Raw genomic sequence first — 21,941 nt, forward strand, 5'->3', positions numbered from 1 at the left:
ATGACAACAACAATATCCAGAACCTTAGCATTGATAGAAAATTAGCCATTAGCAATTGCTTCAGTACTTATTCACTCCCCCTTTAATCATCTCCTACTTTTTTAAATAATTATCATCATCATCATGATTCTGTTCTGTTTTTTTACTTAACTGGTCTAGGCGGTAGCAAGGATGGTTAATATGAGTGCTTAAAAGGTGCATAGAGAAAAGAAACACAAGGAAGAAACAGAGCACAAGTCAGATATAAATATAGGAAATGAAAAGAAAAGGAGATGCAAGGAGGGACGAGGGGAAAGCGTGCATGAGGAGGAACATAAAAATAAATAAGGAAGAAACGAAGAGGTAAGACAATGTCACCATCACCTCCCAGTGCACTTAGCCTGCAGCCTTCATCATCATCATCATCATCATCATCAGGGTTAGCCAACGAGGCTAACGTAGCCAACCGTAAACCTGTCTTCCTGCAAGACCACGCCCACTTCCTTTAAACCACACTGTTCGAGTCATCATTTCTAAAGGCAGCTGTCTGCTACAGTTCTATCTCCTCAAAAACAAGAATTATGAAGGGGTGGCCTAATAAAGGTTGTGGTCCAAAAGGGGGCGGAGCAACCCAGCTTTTTAAAAAATTGTTACACAAACGCATACTAAAGAAGAAAAACCATGCTGTGTTGTCATTTTCTCAGCCGTTTCGCAAGCAAGCCTGGCCCCTGGACTCTGATTGGACGGGAGAGTTTCCTCATGCACCGAACAAAATCACATGGGTTATTTAATCGTTTACGCTGCAACATTATTGTGAACGCTGATAATTAGCAACGCCTTACTTTTTAAGCTGGTGATCCTGCTTGGGGGGCGGGGTGCTGTTAGTTGCCATGGTAACCAGTAAAACGTCGGTGCTTGCTATGTGGTACGTTCTCTAAATGTTCTTTAGAATGATATAGTGCTTTTTTCTCCCCACTCAGAGGACAATTAAACGTCGGACGTGTGGACGAACATGAGGGCTGCAGGGCTAAGGCTAACGCTAAGGCTAATGCTAAAAGCCTGCGAAACAATGACCCTGTAAGCCACACACAAACACGACTAGCTACGCTAAAGCTACAGCAACACTAACCGTCCGCCTGCATTTACAGCACCAACGTGTCCGGCAAACTCAAATCTCACAAGAACATGTAAAAATGAATTTCAATTATTTTAACCAAAAATATACAATAATAAAAAGCATGAGCTAAATCTACCGGGATATGCTAACACCACAGCTATAAGCTAGCATTAACATTAAAGCCAGAGACGCTGGCTAATCCTACTGATGTAGGCTAACGCTACAGGTCCAAGCTTATGATAAATATTACAGGAGGAAGATAATGCTAACGCTCCAGGGCTAAGCTAATGCTAGATGAATAGAGGAAATAATTTTTTTTAATTGTGCAGGATTGCCGGACACACGGACGCTGAAAACAAGCCTGAGCTAACGCTAATTCTACGCTAATGCTAATCTTCTAACAAACTATTGCATCACAACTTCTCCTGTAACAGAGATATTACAGAATATTTATTTCATATCCATTCAAGAAAAGAAAAATATTTGATGGAAAAATGATAAAAGCACATGACAAAAACGTAATAAACGCACGGATGACAAACGACACACGACACAACACCAAGTCCTCACACGTTTACCACAAGGAGAAAACCAAACAGAAAACAAGTGAAAGTCATGCGTCAATGTGTGTGAGTGAAACACAAATGGACCTGAACTGAGAGTGAAGCCGGTGCGTGTGTGTCTGTGTGTGGGGATGACGGAAAAGCCGAGATGGACGAGTGTTAAAGGAGATGGACGAGTGTGAGGAAGAAAAGAAAAGAAAGGATGTTAGTTGAGCAAACATACACATAACCAATCAGGTGAGCGAAGGGCTGTTTGTAGAAATCCTCATCCAAAACCCTGGAAAAATCCGCCAAAGGAGAGGCAGCCAATCAGGAGAGAGCACACAGAGAGAGAGAGAGAGAGAGAGAGAGAGAGCAGTGAAAGGAGAACGAACACACACACACACACACACACACACACACTCTCTCTCAACATTACAATCAGAGATTTGGTACAAATATAAAAAGGCATGTGCAAACCACACTTAAGAGGTGGAGTCATTTCTGTTAAATGATTCGTTCACGGATTCGTCTGATGACTTTGAATGGGACTCATTAAATTCCCCGAATCATCCGATTCACTGAACACCACAACAGTGAATCCCGATCCTGACTGAAAGATTCACTGAATCAAACACGACTCACTGAACAAGAGAGGAGCAAATCACTGACATAACTAAATGTTTCGCTGATTCAAACACTGTTCCACTGAACAAGACTAAAGTGAGTCACTGTTGTGACTCGAAGATTCGCTGATTCAAACACTGACTTGCTGAATGAGATAGGAGAAAATCTCAGTCATGAACGAATCGTTCAAACACTGACTCACTGATCATGAGTGAAAGATTCACTGAATCAAACAGTGACTCTCTGAAATAACCAAATGATTCACTGAGTCAAACTCTGACCTGCTGACTGAGAGAGAGAACTGAATCGTGGTCATGACCGAAATAAACAATCAAGGATCGGATATATCCTATAACAGATTATCAGCACATGCCTTTCACACACTCTCACACACACACACACAGTAATCAAAGAGAAGTCAGACATATTACATCACTTTATTAGTGAATGAGCCAATCAGAACACAGTGTGAGTGTGTTAGAGAAATAGAACAGATTAGATAGAAGATAAAGCGCTAGGTGTTAGCTAGTATAGGTTAGCTCTGAGATAAGCTAATGCTACAGTTAGTGGTGTGAAGGTGTAGGTGTGAGTTAGGCTAATGCTAAAGGCTGTGGAAGCTAATGCTAATTATAATAATAGACAGCTGTGTGACTGAAACTATTACTGCCGCTGTTATCCTGCAGGGTGTGTACCCATCAGTGTGTGTTACATCTGCCACCTACTGGCTCATTATTAGTGTCCATCAGTGAGTGTGTGAGTGTATACCTGTTGTTGATTTTAGTCTTAGCGAGCTGTTCGTCTTGTCGAGCGTGCCACTCCTCCAACTCCTCCTTCGCTTTCTCCTTCCACTCCGCTTCCTGTTTACGAGAGTTTGCATCTGAACACACACACACACGCACGCACACACACATTAGATGATTCTCACCTGAATTATTCTTCTATTCCTTCCTGTTTTCTTTTTATTTTATACTCCCTTCAGCAGAGGAAGTGCACTTGTGAGAAGTAGTTTGGGACACAGCCCATGATAATGTTACTGAAGTTAATTGGCATGACTTTAAACCACTGTCTCTTAACGAAATATGGGCAGGCTATGAAGCCCCACCCACTGTGACTCCACCCTCACTTACCCAGAACCTCCAGTCTTTCGAGTTGCTCCTCCCTCCACTTGCGCAGACTTTCGGGCTCCGCCTGCATGCGGTCAGCACTGGAGATGGCAGCGTAAAAGTCAGAGGGGCCGTTAGTCTGCAGAGGAAACACACACACACACACACACACACACACACACACACACACACACACACACACACACACACACCGTCTCAAGATCGTGCTGTGTGGACGTTTTTAATTACTGTTTCAGATGAATTCCGATACATTGTGTGTGTGTGTGTAATTATTCCTTATTAAAGTTTATTAAAAAAATAATTTTAAAAAAAATTAAAAAAATAAAAAGTGATTGTACCTCGTGCATATCTCCATTCAGTGCTCCACCTGAGAACACACAGAAAGGTAACAGGTCAAAGGTCACAGTTTAATCCATTAAACTCTGAGTACAGTTTGTTCTGATTGGCTGAGTGTTTATTTCACAGAACCACAACTCGGGAGTTGAATCACTGACTCCACAGGAAACACTCATTTACCACTCTGTTTTTATCTCCACTCCTCCATCCCTCCTTCTCTTTCAGCAGGAAATGTTACACAACACACACACACACACATACATACTCACGACTTCATCACATGATAAGTGTGTCAATAATCAAAAGAGGAAAATTCACTAAATTATATGGCTAACACTCAAAGGGCTAGCCTAATGGGTGTGGCCTAATATTCTAACAAGTATGCATGATTGACAGCCTTCTGTGTGAGACTCCGCCCAAGCAACTAACTCAGGATCCATGTAAGAGTGCACAATTACACAAAGTTTAGTTCTTTAGGCCTCCTTTCGCACACAAAGAATCACTCATTTAGTCTCCTTTCGCACACCAGGCCTCCTTTCAACTTTAAGTCTCCTCTTCTTTAAATCAGCTTTCACTCACTTGATCTCACTTGATCTCACTTCGCTCATTAGTTCTCCTCTCTTTCACTAGGTCTTTTTCTGCTCGGCAGTTCTGCCTTCGTCCACAAGATCTCCGTTCTCGCGCTGCTACAGCTTTCACACGCTAGGACTGCTTTAGTTCTTTAAGTCACCGGAAGAGACCGGTAAAGCGTGATTGCATATTTGTTTGCTAAAAGATGTGTGGAAGAGACAGGTGACCTGGGCCTTGTGATTGTGAGGGGGGAGCTTCGAGCCTTTCAATTAGCCCCACCCACTTTCTCTGTAAAGAGAAATTGTACAGAAAGTCATGTGGACACTGAAATTCAGACTTTATCCTGCACACAGACCAGCTTTACTGAGGACAACAACAACACCACCACCAACAACAGTAATAATAATAAATGATGAGGTCTAGTAGAGGTGTGTGAGTTTCCACTGGCTTTAATGAGGCTGCTGGCTTCAGTGTGTGTAATGAAATAACATCCTTCGTCATTATTTATTTAAGCCTGAATCGAGTCCGAGCCTCAAGACACGCCGGACTGCACAGGTACACACCTCATCTCACCTGCACTCCTGTAATGACTTATAATGTATATAATATAAAAATATGTACAGTTTAGCATCATAAACAGGTGTCAAAGCTCAACAACCCTACCACACCTGGTTAATCACCGTCACACACACACACACAAACACTGCCTCGGGTCCAAAGGTTCTCCTCTAATCACACACACTACACACCGAGCCTCTCCTCACACACTCAGTTCATTCACATCATCACACGGCATTTCTGCTCACTTCGGCACTTTCAGGCAGAGCAGGAAATCCTGTAACTCAGCCATTTATACACCGAGAACATCCTCCATTTCCTGCAGCGATACAAAGCGAGAGGATCTGGACAAGGAATTGAAAAAAAAACTGCTCAAGTGTCATATCTGTATATCCAGCACCTTTTTCACTATATTTAAGGGTTTTTTTTAAATTATTTAATACACAAGCCAAAAAACATGGACAATACCCACAATGCACTGCGATAAGCAAGTGTCCAAATGATGCAGTAGGAGGGAACAGGGACAGAGAACACGGCACCATTTCGGACACGGAGCGTTTGTTAGCGTTTCTGCGCATGCGCCAAAAATCCATCAGCGACATGAAGTAACCGATCAAGACTTCACTGTTACAGCGGTCCTGCGCATGCGCACACAACTGATTCGAGAGAAACAAATCCGAACAGTTTTGTTGATATCGGTTATAAAATATAAAAATGAACAGATTAATAGTCAGGGCAAGATCATAATCTCGTGATCATTAAAAGGAAAATGTTACTGGGGGAGAAGCCGTTTTAATATCATGATCGAGTCCCAATCAGCTTGTCAACCCCTACACAGGTGCATTTCATAGGGAAGGAATTAATACTAATCTGCACCCTACTAAGTTCACTAGGTAGTCATTTGAGATTCAGCCCATACCGAGAAAAACTGAGGGAACTCGATTTCCCCCCGTTTTGTAATATTTTTTTCAGTAAAACCGCTTAGTGTAGAGCTTAATCTAACGCATTAAACGGTTTTAATTAATTTAAAATAATAATAATACTCTAACCGTTGTTGTCAGTGAGGCTTTGTGGAATCTCTCCGCCGTCCAGGATGCTGAAGCCTTCATCATTCTCTATGCCCGCGATCTCACTCTCCTGCTGCGCGAGGAAAGCCGCGGCGGGATCATCATCCTCACCACCGACGCCATTTCCCGCGTTGTTCTGAGGCGCGCCGAGCATATCAAAATCATCCATGTCGGCCTACAGAGCGTTAATAAACCTACCTAAACAGCCGAAACGTCCACTTAACCCCTACAGATTTAGCCTTCGTCGACGGTCGGTGGTGTCAGTGAGGGAGGGTCGGATGACGACAGTCCTAACGGAAACGTCCTGGCTAGCCAATCAGCGCTTGGCTACCCTGATTGACATTTTTAATAGCCAATGGTTACAGCAATACAACGGCGCTCGACCAATGAAATGACTAAACCGTGTCCCGTTTAATGTCCCGTGATCTGACGCGTGCGCAGTAGGAAACGCTTACCTCAACGTAAAAAATGCTAATGCTAATAATACAGTTTTGTGTGTGTGTATAAAACAAATCCCACGATTATTATTTAACTTATACTCCGTTAACTTAAAAAAAATGTGCTGTGGAAACGTGATTTAATACACTTTTTTATTGCACTTTAAAGGAATAACCGGCTTTTTCTGAAGAAATGTAGTGGTTATGAGAGAGAGAGAGAGAGAGAGAGAGAGAGAGAGAAAAAATTGAATTGAATTTCCTTTAATTAAAAAAAAGAAGGAAACAGGGAAGGGAAGAACATTTTAAATGAAGAAAGAAGAGATGGAGAAATGAAAGAAAGCATGTGGGACAGACAAAAGAAAGAAATTAGGGAAATAAAGGAAAAATTGTGGGGGAGAAGAGAAAGAAAATGCTATTTTAAAAAAAGGGAGGGTGGAAGAAAGACAGAAAAGAATAAAAGAAAGAAATGAAGCAAAGAAGGAAAGAAAGGATGTGTGAGAACGTGGGACAAAAAGAAAAAGTGTGATGACAAAAAAAGAAATTTCATTTCTTCGTAAGAGAGAGGGAAGAAATATGAAAATGAAGAAATAAAGCATGGGGCATATATAGAGGAAGAAATGGTGAGAGAAGAGAAAGAAAAGCATTATTTATTATAAAAAGGAGGGCAAAAGAAAGACAGGAGAGAAATAATAAAAAGAAAGATAAGACAAATTACAATAAATGAAGTATTGGTGAAAATATAAACTTTTAATGTGAATCTTTAATTTAAAATGTATACTTTTGTTTTCAAAATCAGAAAAATCACTTCCTTCATTTTCACTAAAAAGCTATGAAACTGAATAGAATATAATTATAAAAACATTAAATAGGCCACGCCCACAAAAAACAAACTACAAGCAACACGCCTCAGCAGGTTGTTACAGCGTGTTTCCGTAACGCTGTTCCTCAGTTGGGGGGCGGGCTGAGGGGCGGGCTGAGGGGCGGGCTGAGGGAAGACAGGACACCAGTTTGCTTTCGGTTTTATTCTTTATTTGGTGATGAAAGTTTTGAACGATCTTCTCTATCTCACTCTGCTGATAGCACCATGACAATCCACACACAGCTGAAGATCAGCGACACACACAACAGTTCCAGATTCTTCACACTTTGGTTCGTTTTCCGTAGTTCTCCACTGCGTTCTCGGTCACGCTCTCGTCCATCCCAATGTCCTTCATCGTTTTCCTCCCCAGCAGCTCGAAAATTTCCTCCGGTGCAATGCCCTTCGGCTCGGCCACCTTCACTGTCAGCATGTCGAGGGTTAACTCGGTTCCCTTAGGGATCACCGTCTTCGCCACTACAGACTTACCCAGCTACAGAGAGAGAGAGAGAGAGAGAGAGAGAGAGAGAGAGAGAGAGAGAGAGATGGTGATGCCAAATAGGAGAATTTAATTGTGCCTTCTAATCACTAAGCTAGCTAATCAGAATGTGCAATATTTAACATGGCATATAATTCACTACAGTAGTATCTGTGTGTGTGTATGTGTGTATCCTCACCTTGTCATGGCAGGGTTTCTCACAGGGCAGCATTTCTTTGATGCCGTCGCCTAGCGCCCGCTCCACAATTCGGATGGATCGTACCAACTCGGCGAGTTCAGAGGGGTCGAGGGAGGCGGAGTGGTCGCTGCCCTTCCAGCTTTTATCCAGAGTCACATGACGCTCCAACACCTTCGCACCCAGTGCCACGGCCGCCACCGACACACTGATGCCCGTCTCATGACCCGAGTAGCCAATCGGGATGTCCGGGAACTCCTTTTGGTATTCCTATTGGTCAGGGCAAAGAGATATTTTCATTCAGAATTAATTATTTAATTAAGCATAATTACAGCACGCTTATTCTTCATACGGACACGGGGGGCGCTCTCACACACCCTCACACACACAGACAGACAGACAGTGAGGTTACCGTGATGACACGCAGATTAACGTGCTCGGGTTCGAGAGGGTAGGCGCTGGTACACTGCAGGATGCAGAAATTCTCATTGTGTTTCTTCACTGTTTGATACACACGCCGCATCGTCTCCATACTCTGCATCCCGCTGGAGACCACCATCGGACGACCTGGGGGAAACACACGCACACACATATATATATATATACCCAACATATCTGACACTGACGTTACATTTCCTTTATTTTCAGAGCCACGCTGATGAAATCCAAATAATATTTGAAATTAAATGAAACAGTGGAATCGGATAAAATAGTGTTCTTCATTTGAACCTTTAAACATTTTTAAACCTTTTTATTTTTTAAACATTTTAACCCATCATTTAAAATGCATGCGTCATAAAAGAGCCTCACCTTTCTGAGCCGTTGTCTCCAGGTACGGGAAGTTATTGGTGTCTCCGGAGCCGACTTTAAAGAAAGGCACATTGAGTTTGTGAAGAAATTCCACAGCCATCTGTAATAAAATCAGATAAGTGGATACAGCAGGTATGTGAGCACCTGAGAGAGAGTCGATCTGTGGGCTGTGGAGAAGGTGCTCAGAACTCAGTAATGATGAAATCACACTGTGCAACACCAGGGGGCGCTAATAGCTCAAACTCAAGACTGATCATACAGAGTTCAGCACTGGGACAGATCAGACCACTCACTAAAATTCAGGTACGTCATTAATTACTGACTGCTTTTTTCATTTAAACTTATTTTTCTGCTGTTTCTTTTAGTTCTAGAAACTGAAGGGCTGTTTAATTAAAACTACACGTATATCCAGTATATATAATATTTGGTAGTACTGAATAAGCCTTTTCGACTACCATCAAGGACAAATTACTGCAATTAAGCTGTGATTAAAATATACTGACATTATACTCTACATCACACAGGACTTTTTGTTTATCTATAGATTTAAGGATTATAGTTTTACACATCTATAAAAACACAACCCATCTAACCTACTTTCTATTTAATATCTAATTTATTGTGTGTGTGTGAGAGAGAGAGAGAAAGAGAGAGAGAGAGAGAGAGAGAGAGAGAGAGAGAGAGAGAGAGAGAGAGAGAGAGAGAGAGAGACCCCTGACCTCGTCCATGCCCGAGGCGGTGAAGTAGATGCCAACTTCCTGAGCGTAACGCTGCAGCTCCCTGTACTGCTCGTGTGTGAACTCCAGGTGCCGCTTGTGTTCTCCGTACGTTTTCCCCCATGAGTGTTTGGAGGTGTAGGGTCTCTCCAGAGCACGCTTATTAAACTTATACTCCAGCTCACTCTTCTGGAACTTCGCACAGTCTGCACCACAATCCTGCACAAAATTCACATGAGATTATTATAATACAGGAAACACATTCACACCATAACTACGCTACATCTACGCCTTATTTGCACTGATTACAGTAGAATATAGCTTATGTAGTGCACTAAATGGACAGAAGGAAGCCTTGCAGATTTCAGATCCCTACACAAGTACACTAGAGAGTGTCGCTTCCACTGTGAGCCAATCAGGATTCAGCTCCATCCTCCCTCCACATGTGCACTACCAAGGGGATGAAATGAGTACTCCACCCCGTGTAGTGCCCTAAGATTCAAGATATATTCTTATACTATAATAATACGTTTTCATGATATTATTATAATAAATAATTAATGTGTCGGTTCCAGGAGAGAGGGGGGGGGACCTGAATGAATATGCTAATTAAGAACCCATCAGCCCCGCCCACTCCAGCTGATAAAAGCTGTGTGAAGGATTAACATTGATAGATGGAAAAAAAATAGAAAATGGAAAAAAATAAAATCACTAAAAGTAATGTGACCGAAAACACAGAGCTCCGACACGTCATTTACTGCAGTGCTGTAATATTTCTCTCCAGTCTGAGAATAAAAACAACCTGAGACATGACTGATGCACTTACTTTGGCCATTCGGATCATTTTCTTGGCGATCTCAATGTCTCCCTGGTGATTTTGTCCGATTTCCGCGATTATAAAACACGGGTGATCTCCTCCGATCATGCGGCCGGGACACAACTCAACCTGCAGAGGCATGTTCACTCCGGAGCGAAGAAACTAATCACACAGGTGAAGATTCAACTGTAAAACACCTTCACAAACCCTGAAAGCGGGACCGACACACACACACACACTCTGTGACAGCGCCGGAACTTCCGGGTTTGCTCACGCAGCCACGCCCACCTTCTGTTTTCATATTTAGAGTCCCTGGTGTCTACGTCACGTATTAAAGCCCAAGCTCTTACACTTAAACACGACGCTCCGAGTGACGCAACACATGAGCTAATTTGCATATTTATTTTTTTGGTCTGGGTTCTTTTTGATTTTCTCTCAACAGGAACAGGAAGTTTTATCAGATGAAAGGTGATCTGAAGATATTTAAGGAGAAAGTGTGTGAAATGGTGTGAATGACACTTTCTGAGAAAAACGACTTTTCATTCTGAAAACTGTTCATTAAACTGTTCATTCTTCATCATGAATCATTACAACATCTGGGCGGATGTAGACATGGATGTGGACGTGGCGCTGATCCGATACGCAGCATCAGATTCAGAATCGGATTCAGTACTGGGCTGGTTCTAACAACTAAAACACGGTGGATGTGATATCAGACAGAAAACACATCAGATATCAGACCCTGTAACAAATGGAAAAAGAATTTGGTTTTTTGGAACTGGGAATGTAGCCTTTATTATATTTATACTTCGTTATATTTATACTTTATTATATTTATAATGTAAGAGATTGATGTGTGGAAGAGTTTGACTGTATAACTTTTAGTGTTTAAAGAAAGGTGAAATTGGCTGCACTTATCTGAGGAACACTGAACCATCATCAAGTGCTTTATTATAGTCAATACTTAATACGGTGGCCTTGGTGACATTGTTTGTTTTAGATGTAGTGGAGGCGTATATCATCGTTTGATGTGCTTCTGCGGAACTGGAACCATCCTGCTGACATCCTGTTTCTCCGTGTGAAGGTGTTTATTTAAGCAGGATGGGTGTTTATTTCAGCTCCACTTCACACTGCAGTCAAACCAGACACTGGTCAAATTTTAGCAATTTTATTCCAACCCCTGGTCAAAATGATGGACTCACCACACTTAGAGGATTTTTTACTTCGCAGAAAATGAACAAAATCGCAGATGTGACACAAAACCATTTCTGTTGAATAGCTGAACATTCCGGCTTCATGAGACGTTCCTCAAACAAGTTTATTTCCAGGTCAGGTTGAGGAGAATGTTATGGAATTAGTACGTCGTCGCTTCGCCTCGGGCCCGAATTCTCTGAGGCGTGTTCTTCACTAATATAAAAGAAGATTCTCCATCAAGCTGGTTCCAACTTTCTCAGATAGCAGTTGAGATTAGATCTGCTGGACGGAGCCTTGTCATGGACCAATTTTTACATTTCCACCATAAATTTGAATCAGATTGAGATCTGGACTGTTTGCAGGCCAGGTCATGGAGTTGATCTGCCTTTCCTGAAGAAAAGCTTCAACTCTCGTTGCTCTGTGGTGAGACGTATTATCATCCTGAACAATGACTTCATCACCAAACCTATTCTCTAGTGACGGAATGAGAAAAACGTCCAAAATGTCAGAGTGCACCTGTGCACCGCCTTGTGAGGTCTCTCCTGGACCTTTACCTGACAAGAAACCCCAGATCCTACCTGAGAGGGGAACGTGATTGTTTTCTTCAGGCTCTTTATCTTTATGTTTCATTAGAACCGCACCAGGCAGAAGTTCCAGAATCATTTCCACGACCCACTCAATTGTAGTTACTTGTGTGTTAAAGAAAAACAAAAAATATTTTTATGGTATTATTTTAATGGTATACTTACCTTCATGGAAAAAAACACCGGAGGGGCTTAACTTGCATCTGAGCAGACCACTGAAAAACTTTTTCTACCTTCAATTCAATCAAATTATAAATATAAGATAAGATTGCTAGCGAATATATTGCGCTAGGTACTAGTTACATTATGTAACTTAAACCAACAATGAAATGCAAAACATTAAGCGGTGGAAATTACAGCCAGTAGTGACATCACACAAACAAGTCTGCGATTGGCGGAGCGTTAAGGTAAGCTCTGCCCTCGCTTACGTAATTGTGCCACAATCACTCGGGTGTGTGTCAATAAATAACTGATGTGTTTCAGTTATGTTTCTGTTTAACACAATCTCGTCGCTTTCCCTTAGAGTGATGATTTTATTTTTTATCAATAAAATAAAAATAAGACTGAACAAAAACAAAACTACAGTGGTGCTTGAAAGTTTGTGAACCCTGTAGAATTTTCTACATTTCTTCATAAATATGACACATAAATGACCACGTATAATATTTTTGTCTCATTTGTTTAATGGCTTCTCTTTATCTACTTTTAGGACTCGTGTGAAAATCTGATGATATTTACGCAGAAATGTAGAACAATCGAAAGGGTTCACAAACTTTTAAGCATCACTGTAAGTGTACTCAACCAAGGGAAAGTGAACAAGGGAGTGTTAGAGACAGAACTGGAACACAGGATTCTGACAGAGGAGGTCACCGCATCTTCCTTCATCGTAAAGCCGTTCTCCGAGTGTTCAGTCACATGATGAGAAATGAATACTGATCAGACCAGGAAAGTATCAACATATATGAGAGAGTGGGAGAGAAAGAGAGAGAGAGAGAGAGAGAGAGGAGAGATAAGTCTAGGCTTATTAAAAAATCTTGAAAGCTAGCAGCACAGCCCCTCTGTGTGTCCTTCAACAAATGAACATAACACTCAAATTGTTTGATCCCAAGTACCGTTCAAATGCACCAATAGGAGAAGACCAGGAAGGCGGGGCCAAGGACGAATAATTACAAAATAAATATCTAACGAAGGAAAACTACAAATACGAGTAATTTAAATGCAATCGAGAAAGCAATAGAGATTAAAATAAAGAAATAAAGAGTCTACGCTCTGTTTGATCTCAAATACTGTACAAGGTTTCTAATTGGCCTTCCATCTCAATATGTGCAGTTCTGATTGGCTCCAGGGTGAAACATGTGATTGGCCATAAGCCTTCACCTGTTTGGCACAGAGTCTCAAAGCGATTCATCAGAAGCTCATCAAGAAGATACAAGAGAGTCACAGCCAATCAAGAAGAGACACTTCAAGGCTCACAGCCAATCACAGCCACAAGTCTCTGAGCGTCACGTCTGATTGGCCACAAGTGTCTGAGCCTCTCGTCTGATTGGCTCAGAGTCTCTGAGCGTCTCGTCTGATTGGCTCAGAGTCTCTGAGCGTCTCGACTGATTGGCTCAGAGTCTCAGAGTGGCTATTTTGGAATGGTTTGATCCCAAACACACTAGAGTTTCAGGGAATACTAAAAGACAAAGAAAGATTCTGATTGGCCCTTGGCGTCAGTACATAGTGTCTCAGTAGGTGCGGCGTGTTGTGTAGTCCAGGACCATGCTGGCGGCACCGAGCAGGGCGGGGTTGTCGAGGTCAGAGGTCAAGACTTTGACCTCCCTGGCAGAGGAGAGCGCGCGCTGGCTGATGAAGTGTGTGACGGGATTCTTGTAATGCTGAGCGAGAACACCGGACAGAACCACCAGAGACGGGTTCACTGTGTGGAGGATGTTCACAACTGCAACACCTACAGCCGCCGCCGCTGAGAGAGAGAGAGAGAGAGAGGGAGGAAGATGAGAAAAAGGAGAGTGAGTGAGCATGTGTGTGTGTGTGTGTGTGTGTGTGTGTGTGTGTGTGTGTGTGTGTCTCTCTCACCTGTACGGAGCACTCCCTCTGCTTTAGTGTTTCCGAGGCGAGCAGCTTGGATGAGGTGTGATGCGTTCACTTGCTCCTTGTTGTTCAGGCTCATTCCCTCCACCACCAGCAGATCCTCTGGAATTAACACATCGTTAGAATACTCGCTCCTCATTGGCTGACAGACTGTGGTTATTTTCACACTTCTACACAGCTGCTGATGCAATGCAACCATTATGGCATGTAAAATCATGACAACCGACAATCAACTGTGTGTGTGTGTGTGTGTGTGTGACTGTGTGTGTTACCATCGTGCAGTCTCTTGGCCTCTCGCTGCAGCGCTAACCCGGACGCGTAGGCCTCGACGCAGCCGCGACTCCCACAGGAACACTCGGGTCCGTCCAGAGACACCATGATGTGTCCGAGCTCGGCGGCGCAGAACGTACTGCCATAGATCAGCTCGCCGTGATGGATGATCCCGCCTCCGATTCCTGTGCAGACATCATACACGGTCTTTATCGCTCTCGCTCTCTCACTCACACACACACACACACACACACACACACACACACACACAGGTCATCTCAGTAAGGGACTAGAGCGCGAGAATCCTCACCCGTTCCCGTGATGAGGGTGACGAAGTTTTCCACGCCCTTCCCGTGACCAAACTTCCTCTCAGCGAGTGCGGCGCAATTCCCGTCGTTATCCACCCACACCGGCAGGTGGAGCGACTGAGACACCGGAGAGCGCAGGTCAATGTGACTCCACTCGTTTATCAGCTTAGTGGAGTCCAACACCATGCCATTCTGGGGGTTCACCCTGCCCCCTGTACTCACCCCTACAGCACGCACGCACGCACGCACGCACGCACGCACAGACAGAGAATAAATAAAAGAAGCCTAAATGTTCCAAATGAATCAAAACTGAGCTGGACGGATGGACCGTGAGACACATGGGTGAACAGACGGATGGATGGACAGAATGTTGGATAGACAGTGAGACGGATGGACAGATAGGTGAATGGCTTAACAGACAGTAAGGTGGGTGGATGCATGAACAGGTCGTACCCACTCCCAGGATTCTGCAGTTGAGGGGGACGGCATCGGCCATGGCCTGTTTGCACATGCTCAGTATGAGCTCCATCCTCTCCTCGTAGGTCTTAGGGTTAGGCTGAGAATACTTCCTCATGATCTTCCCCTGTAAAACACACAAATACAATCAAATTTTATTTAAGAAAAGGTCTCCTGAATGAGGTCTAGGTGGACTTAAACCCTGAAAATTCACACACCTTGAAAGTGAGAGCCAATAGAAAAGCAGAGGGCGGGGCTTATTAAAAAGGAGGTGCTGCTAAACATGGCTCGTGCCGGACCTGAGCTGGTTTACTTTGGCGTTGTGTTTGATCAGACAAACAGGACAGGAGAGTGAGCAAACAGAGAATACAAACAGAATCCGAGATCCGGCACACACGCTAGCACTCCGCGAGTCAACGACTCGGTGAATTACTGACTCACCGCATTCCTGAATCCCTAAACTAAGTCTCCAAAAAAATTCCCAGGTTTCTGATGTGCTTGCCCCTGAAAAAATGTCCAGATTTCCTGAATCCCTGAACAAGTTCCTGTGTCTGGAAACGTTCAGAATATTTCAGAGGTTCGGAAACTTTGAGTGCCTGAAAAAATTCCTGAACAGCTAAAAAAGTTCCTAAGGTTCCTGAAAGGTTCCTTAGGTTCGTTTCACTTCAAAGAAAAAGACACTTTGTGTACAAAAGCTACTATATACTGTTTCTGTCCAGGGTTTAGAAGACACTGTGGTATAAAGATTTGGTTTAATTACATACCTGAAGCCCCAAACCAGGGATATGTCAGGTGTGTAAAGTTTAACAGATCAGGGAGAATTTAAGCCTCTAGCTGTGTGTGTGTGTGTGTGTGTGTGTGTGTGTGTGTACCGTCATGGTGACGATGCCCACGCGCAGATTGGTGCCCCCGAGGTCGATGCCCAGCGCGCTCTGCGTCTCCAGGATGTGGTCGATGTCTTGGGACACGCTGTCCTCTCTCACCGGCGGGAAACTGAAGGTCTTCTGTACCGGCTCCAATAGATCGATGGACTGCAGGAACTTCATGATCCGCGACACGGCGTTCCCGTCTCCGTAGATCTTGGAGCTGCAGGGACACAGACAGAGTGAGGGGTACTTACACGCCACAGAACCTCAGACAGTAACGAGCGAGACTCTTCGGTTCCGAGTTTCGTACCAGGGGTATCGCTTCCCGAACTGCAGCTCCAGGGCGTGGTAGATCTTATTGTGCGTATCAGCGTCACGCACGTGGAGAACGTTCTCACCTGGACACACGAGACACGACGACGTCATCACACACACATTTCGGCTCTGTCCCAAACAGGTAACGTGTAGGTACTTTCTCCATTAGAACACTAACCCTTATAGCCTAGATGTACACTACTTAGGGTGACTACCAAGTCAGAGCTCAGTAGGGTTGAGTGTTAGTCACCTGTTTCTCGACCGGTTTGGCGCGTGCCCAGGTTGACGACGGGCGTCCCGAAGGCTCCGGCCTCGCGCACGCCACAGCTGCTGTTCCCCACCATGCAGCCCGCGTGAGCCACCAGCTGGATGAACTGGGTGAAGGGAACGTGTTTGACGGCGCGAAAGCAGGGGTGCTGCTCGATTCCCTTCTTCCTCATCACACGCACCATCTCCTTACTGCCTACACACACACACACACACACACACACACACACACACACACACAGTAAGGCACATCTGCAGGGAAACGCCCATATTTAATGTGTGTGTGTGTGTGTGTGTGTGTGTGTGTGTGTGTGTGTACTCACCAGCATCGACGTTGGGGAACAGGATGAGTGTTTTCTTTTTGAAGGTGATGAGAGCGTCCAGCATGAGCTCGTAGATCTTTATGGAGTTTTTGATGTCTGTAGTTACAGGATGCTGCAGAGCCACGATGTACTCTGACTCCTTCACACCGTCACCTGCGCACGCGCACACACACACACACACACACACACACACACATACACACACACACACAAAACCTCAGTCTGCGTTCGGACTGCCTGAAGACACAATAACACGTGTCAAAATAATAATAATAATAATAATAATAAAAGTTGGTATCAGTAAGTATAATTAGTAACGAACCGAGCCAGGCTTTGATGATGTCTTCGTGGTCGTCATGGTGACGTGCATTGAGCAGGCGGTCGTATGACGGGCAGCCGGCCATCAGGATCCGGTCGTGGTCCTCGCACATGGCGAGCAGGTGCATCTGGGCGGCGTGCGTGCACACGGCGTGGTAGTGCGCCAGTTTGGTGATGGCGTGGCGGATCGAGTCGTCGATGGTGCCGCTTACTTCTCCACCCTCTACATGCAGGATACGGACGTTCATCAGGGCCGCTGCTGTCGCCACGGCAAGAGAGTCGAAGCGGTCGCCATGGACGATGAGCACATGAGGCGCCAGGCGCAGAAGGACATCGGGAAGCTTGACGAGCGCCAGGCCGAGAGACTCCACCATGGCTGCTTCATCCTCACCACGAACGATAGTGTGGAGGCTGGCGCTGATGTTGAACTCGTCCTGCTCGATCATACGGTACGTATTACTGAACGAGAGAGAGAGAGACCGACAGAGGTGTCATTTTAATCATCATTTCATCTGTACCCTAATTCAGATTACCCACAATGCATTGTGTCGTGTATTATGGAGCAGAGTCTGAAATGCTGTCTTCTACACACACTTCAGTGCACTATGGGTATGTGTCGTATGTGTGTGTGTGTGTGTGTGTGTGTGTGTGTGTACCCGTAATCGTCGATAAGGTGCGAGCCCAGGACGACGACCTCGAGCTCGAACAGGTCAGGCTGAGATTTGAGGCCGAACATGATGGGGGCGAGTTTGGAGTAATCTGCTCGATTACAGGTGGCCACACACACCTTCAGCCTCTGCCTGGTTCCCTCGTTCCCTCCGCTCTCCTCACGCTCCATCTTCTCATCCACCCGCTGCATCTGCAGATAGTACAGCTCCTGAAAAACACCACACACCTAACTAAATAATCATCATAATTCCTTTTACCTCAGAGTAAATAAATCATGCTGCTCGCTCAGCTGTGTGTCTGTGTGTGTGTGTGTGTGTGTGTGTGTGTGTGTGTGTGTGTGTGAGAGAGAGATGTACAAAGTCTCACATGACAACCTTCGTTTGGTCAAACACTGGTGTACACATTACAGCAAAATACACACACACACACACACTCGAATAGTCATATTGTGAGGACACACATTTACAGTTGAGTGCAAAAATTTATGCACCCTCAGGACAAATTCAAAGTTATGCTAAGGAGATGTTTACATGTGCTGTGATAGTTATAACTGCCTCTCTACACCTGCTGCCCTTTTACAGATGTTTACAGATGTTAGCATGATTCATCATAATGTTAGCTTAAAACGGAAGAATGCAACTAGATCCAAGGAACACGGAAGGAGGATTGAGAACCAGGAACAAGACAGACATGTACAACTCGAACATGAAATAATGTGCAACAAGGAACCTGGAACCAAGATAAGAGATCTAGAACAAGAATAGTACACAGGCCTTCAGAAAACAAAGAAGAAAGGATGGAACTGACATCCATGACAACCAAAGCTCAATTACACCACATCATGTAATAATACTGCCGCCATACTCACAAATCAGCACACACAGTTAGCATCTCCCTGCTAACAGCATCCACACCGGGTCACGAGAGGGGGGGGGGGGGGGGGGGGGGGGGGGTAACATTATACAGCTCACTCACGTGCGGGTTTCTAGTTCCATATCCGCTGAACATTTTTCTCTCGTTTCCTTCAGTTAAACCGCGCCGTGTCTTCTTTCTCTCTTTCTTACCCTCCTTCTGTCTCTGTGCTGCCATTAAAGAGAGGGAGGAAAGGGGAGGACACGCGCGCACACACAAAGAAGCCAGCTGGGCAAAGGGGCGAGACCCAAGATATCATCCGCTCTCTCATTCGCTGTGTGACAGAGGCATTGAGCATTTACATAACCCCGCCTTCACACCATCACAGCGCAGGAGCGCCAAGGCAAGCATGCCAGGCGCGCACACATACGCGCGCGCTCGCACAAACCGGAAGTGACCAGACTGGAGGCGAATTCCAGCGCGCCATTTTAGATCCTATAAAAGTTAAAAGCGCTTTCTTTCTCTCACTTACATACATACATATATACACACACACACAAATATATTAAATAACCCATTTATCAACCCCACGTGACACGCTTCAATGTGTTTATTTAGTATATTAGCACATGTAAGACACAGAAAAATCTTACAGCTTTCAAATAGATTAAAACTCAGATTTCCTGCCATCAGACCAGTCTGATCCGATTCCATCCATTTTTTCTTCAGGATTTTTTCGGTGTGCTGTACTATCATAATCAACACAGGTTTCATCCGAAACCACACAAAACTACTAAACTACTAAACTGCATGACCTGTGCCCTCTGAGTTATGGTTTTGCCAGCAACTAAAGGCAGTAAATTAATCTACAGCCTGAACTAGAGGCTTTAAAAATGAGAAATCCAGGTTTATTATTTATTTCTCTAATTTCTATTATTATTATTATTATTATTATTATTATTATTATTATCATCATTATTATTATTGTTATTATTATTTTATGTAATATATGTTCTAAAAGTCAATTCTCTCAAGCCTGGGCATCACCGGAACGGTTCTGCGCTGGGTGGAATCCTATCTCTCTGACAGATCCTTCAAGGTATCATGGAGGGGAGGTATTTCTGAAACTCAACAACTCACACCTGGGGTTCCTCAGGGGTCAGTTCTGGGTCCACTGCTCTTTTATATCTACACTACATCTCTAGGGCAGGTGAGTGAGTCTCCTGGCTTCTCATATCATTGCTATGCTGATGACACGCAGCTCTATTTGTCCTTCAAGCCTGACGATCCATCCGTCTCTGTACGAATCTCTGCTTGCCTGTCGGACATCTCGGTCTGGATGAGGGAACACCATCTTAAGCTCAACCTGGCAAAATCTGAGCTTCTCGTCATCCCAGCCTGTCCCTCAATCAACCACAACCTCACTATACAGCTCGGCTCAACCACACTCGAACCAACCAGGACGGCCAGGAACCTTGGGGTGACTCTTGAGGACAGCTTGACCTTTACAGACCACATCTCAACAACTGCACGGTCCTGTAGGTTCATCCTTTACAACATCAGACAAGAAAATCAGACCCTACCTCACCGAACAGGCTCCACAGATACTAGTCCAGGCTCTTGTTATCTCAAAACTGGACCACTGCAACTGACTGCTTTCAGGCCTCCCAGCAGCTCCATCAAACCCCTTCAGATGATTCAGAATGCTGCAGCATGCCTCGTCTTCATCTCCCAAGAGAATCCATGTCACACCACTCTTCATCTCCCTCCACTGGCTTCCTGTAGCCGCCCGCATCAAATTCAAGGCCTTGATGCTCACCTACAAGACCTTGTCTGGAACAGCGCCCCCTACCTCATCTCTCTCCTGAAGGCTTACGTTCCCTCACGCATTAGTAGTACCTACTCAGCGTGACTCAAGGTCCCTTCCCAGAACATTAACACTAACTGTTCCTCAGTGGTGGAATGAACTTCCAATCTCAATCCGGACCGCAGAATCTCTCACCATCTTCAAAAAACAGCTAAAGATCCACCTCTTCCGTTCACACCTAACCAACCCATAATAAATACATAAATAAATAAATAAATAAATAACTCTGGCACTTACACCTCTACTCTGCACACTTTGCTTCTTCTGGAACTCAATTAATGGATCCTGTACAGTAGCACTACTCGTATTGTTCTCTGCTTGATATTTCGGTTTGCTTGTATTTTCTCATTTGTAAGTCGCTCTGGATAAAAGCGTCCGCTAAATGAATAGTTGAACAGTGGAAAAACATAAAAGTGGAAAAACGTAGCCTACTAACAAATTCTTTGTACACTTGAAGTGGGGAAAAAATCTGTCCCGCACAGGTCTCTAATCCGAACAAATAGATAGGATTGGGTGTGCTGTAATATACAGTGACAGGAGGTGGAGCTAACTCAGGTGACATGAAGTGGGCGGAGCCATTTTTTCCTCTAATACACCTTTATGTGCACAAGGTGACAGTGAGGGGTAATGTGACGCGCCTGCTCCGGTGTTTAAACGCAGAACTGCTGTGTTTGCGTATTAAACATTACACACAAATTCACCCAAAGCAGGTCTGTGTAAAAACTGATTTGGGGCGGGGCTACGTATGAGCTCAAACTGTGACGTCACTAAATAAAACAAACATTACAACAGTGTCCAGGTGGAGCTTATTTCAGGGCCAGAAAGTGATCTCCAAGACATGATTGTGTATCGCAGCTTTTCCTTTTAAACTTCACATGATTATTACTGTGTAATAACAGTGGTATCACAAATCACAGACTGCACCTTTAAACTGAAATCAGCATCATGTGGACACTTTGCACGTTTACTTATTAAAGCTTTAAAATTAAGCATCTCTGGCTGTTCAGTGCCACACACACACAAAGTAAATAAAATAAGCTTTAATTCCTACACCAGCTGGTTGTTTTTGATGTCCATCACTCCGGACAGCTGTAGTGTAGATTAGCTAAGGTAACTAATTAGCAATCTGACCGAATTCGCTAACTGAATCGATAAAAAAGAACTTTTAATTATTTACCTTTTTATTGTCCGACCCGCTCTAGTCCATTCCCGTCTGCGCCGAAATAAAATCAGATGAAATCCCCAAAGATCAAAACGATTACCCGAATGAACTAGAGTATAAAATCCCCAACTTTCGCACCGGAAGCTGTCCACCACACCACTTCCGGGTC

General features: G+C 44.2%; 3 protein-coding genes across 6 annotated transcripts in view; all 3 read right to left on the reverse strand.

The window, feature by feature from the left end:
- The window catches only part of clta (clathrin, light chain A), an 8,648-nt gene extending 2,438 nt beyond the window's left edge, over positions 1-6,210 (reverse strand). Inside the window, exons 1-6 of one of the 2 annotated variants that reach the window (XM_053677529.1) lie at positions 5,903-6,210; positions 3,728-3,756; positions 3,393-3,507; positions 3,031-3,142; positions 1,883-1,936; positions 1-187 (exon numbers count right to left, since the gene is read on the reverse strand). The exon at positions 1-187 is cut by the window's left edge and continues 1,387 nt beyond it. In XM_053677529.1, the coding sequence (XP_053533504.1) occupies positions 94-187; positions 1,883-1,936; positions 3,031-3,142; positions 3,393-3,507; positions 3,728-3,756; positions 5,903-6,089 (591 nt within the window). In that variant the 5' untranslated portion in view covers positions 6,090-6,210 and the 3' untranslated portion in view covers positions 1-93. The remainder of the gene's footprint in view (positions 188-1,882; positions 1,937-3,030; positions 3,143-3,392; positions 3,508-3,727; positions 3,757-5,902) is intronic. The other variant, XM_017461141.3, reaches the window with a different exon arrangement.
- Positions 6,211-7,367: 1,157 nt separating this feature from the next.
- On the reverse strand, positions 7,368-10,400 carry nansa (N-acetylneuraminic acid synthase a). Its single transcript, NM_001200763.2, is given in 6 exon segments — positions 7,368-7,706; positions 7,891-8,157; positions 8,300-8,454; positions 8,698-8,797; positions 9,417-9,632; positions 10,240-10,400. Coding segments are annotated over 6 exon segments (1,080 nt in total). The 5' UTR covers positions 10,372-10,400; the 3' UTR covers positions 7,368-7,496.
- A 1,721-nt stretch (positions 10,401-12,121) lies between these two features.
- On the reverse strand, positions 12,122-21,941 carry gne (glucosamine (UDP-N-acetyl)-2-epimerase/N-acetylmannosamine kinase). 3 transcript variants are annotated; one of them, XM_017461123.3, is made up of 12 exons: positions 21,788-21,941; positions 17,879-18,099; positions 17,227-17,681; positions 16,905-17,057; positions 16,565-16,777; positions 16,310-16,397; positions 16,006-16,219; positions 15,131-15,260; positions 14,680-14,901; positions 14,372-14,554; positions 14,085-14,201; positions 12,122-13,971 (listed from the first exon to the last, which is right to left on the reverse strand). In XM_017461123.3, exons 2-12 carry the CDS (start codon positions 18,079-18,081, stop codon positions 13,736-13,738), a joined length of 2,214 nt encoding a protein of 737 aa, XP_017316612.1. In that variant the 5' UTR covers positions 18,082-18,099; positions 21,788-21,941; the 3' UTR covers positions 12,122-13,735. The 3 variants fall into 3 exon arrangements, with proteins under 3 accessions (XP_017316612.1, XP_017316613.1, XP_017316611.1); XM_017461124.3 differs by having other exon boundaries at positions 17,879-18,117; positions 21,788-21,934; XM_017461122.3 differs by lacking the exon at positions 21,788-21,941 and adding an exon at positions 18,867-19,036.

Source organism: Ictalurus punctatus, chromosome 29 (genome assembly GCF_001660625.3).
Source record: "Ictalurus punctatus breed USDA103 chromosome 29, Coco_2.0, whole genome shotgun sequence".
Lineage (NCBI taxonomy): Eukaryota > Metazoa > Chordata > Actinopteri > Siluriformes > Ictaluridae > Ictalurus > Ictalurus punctatus.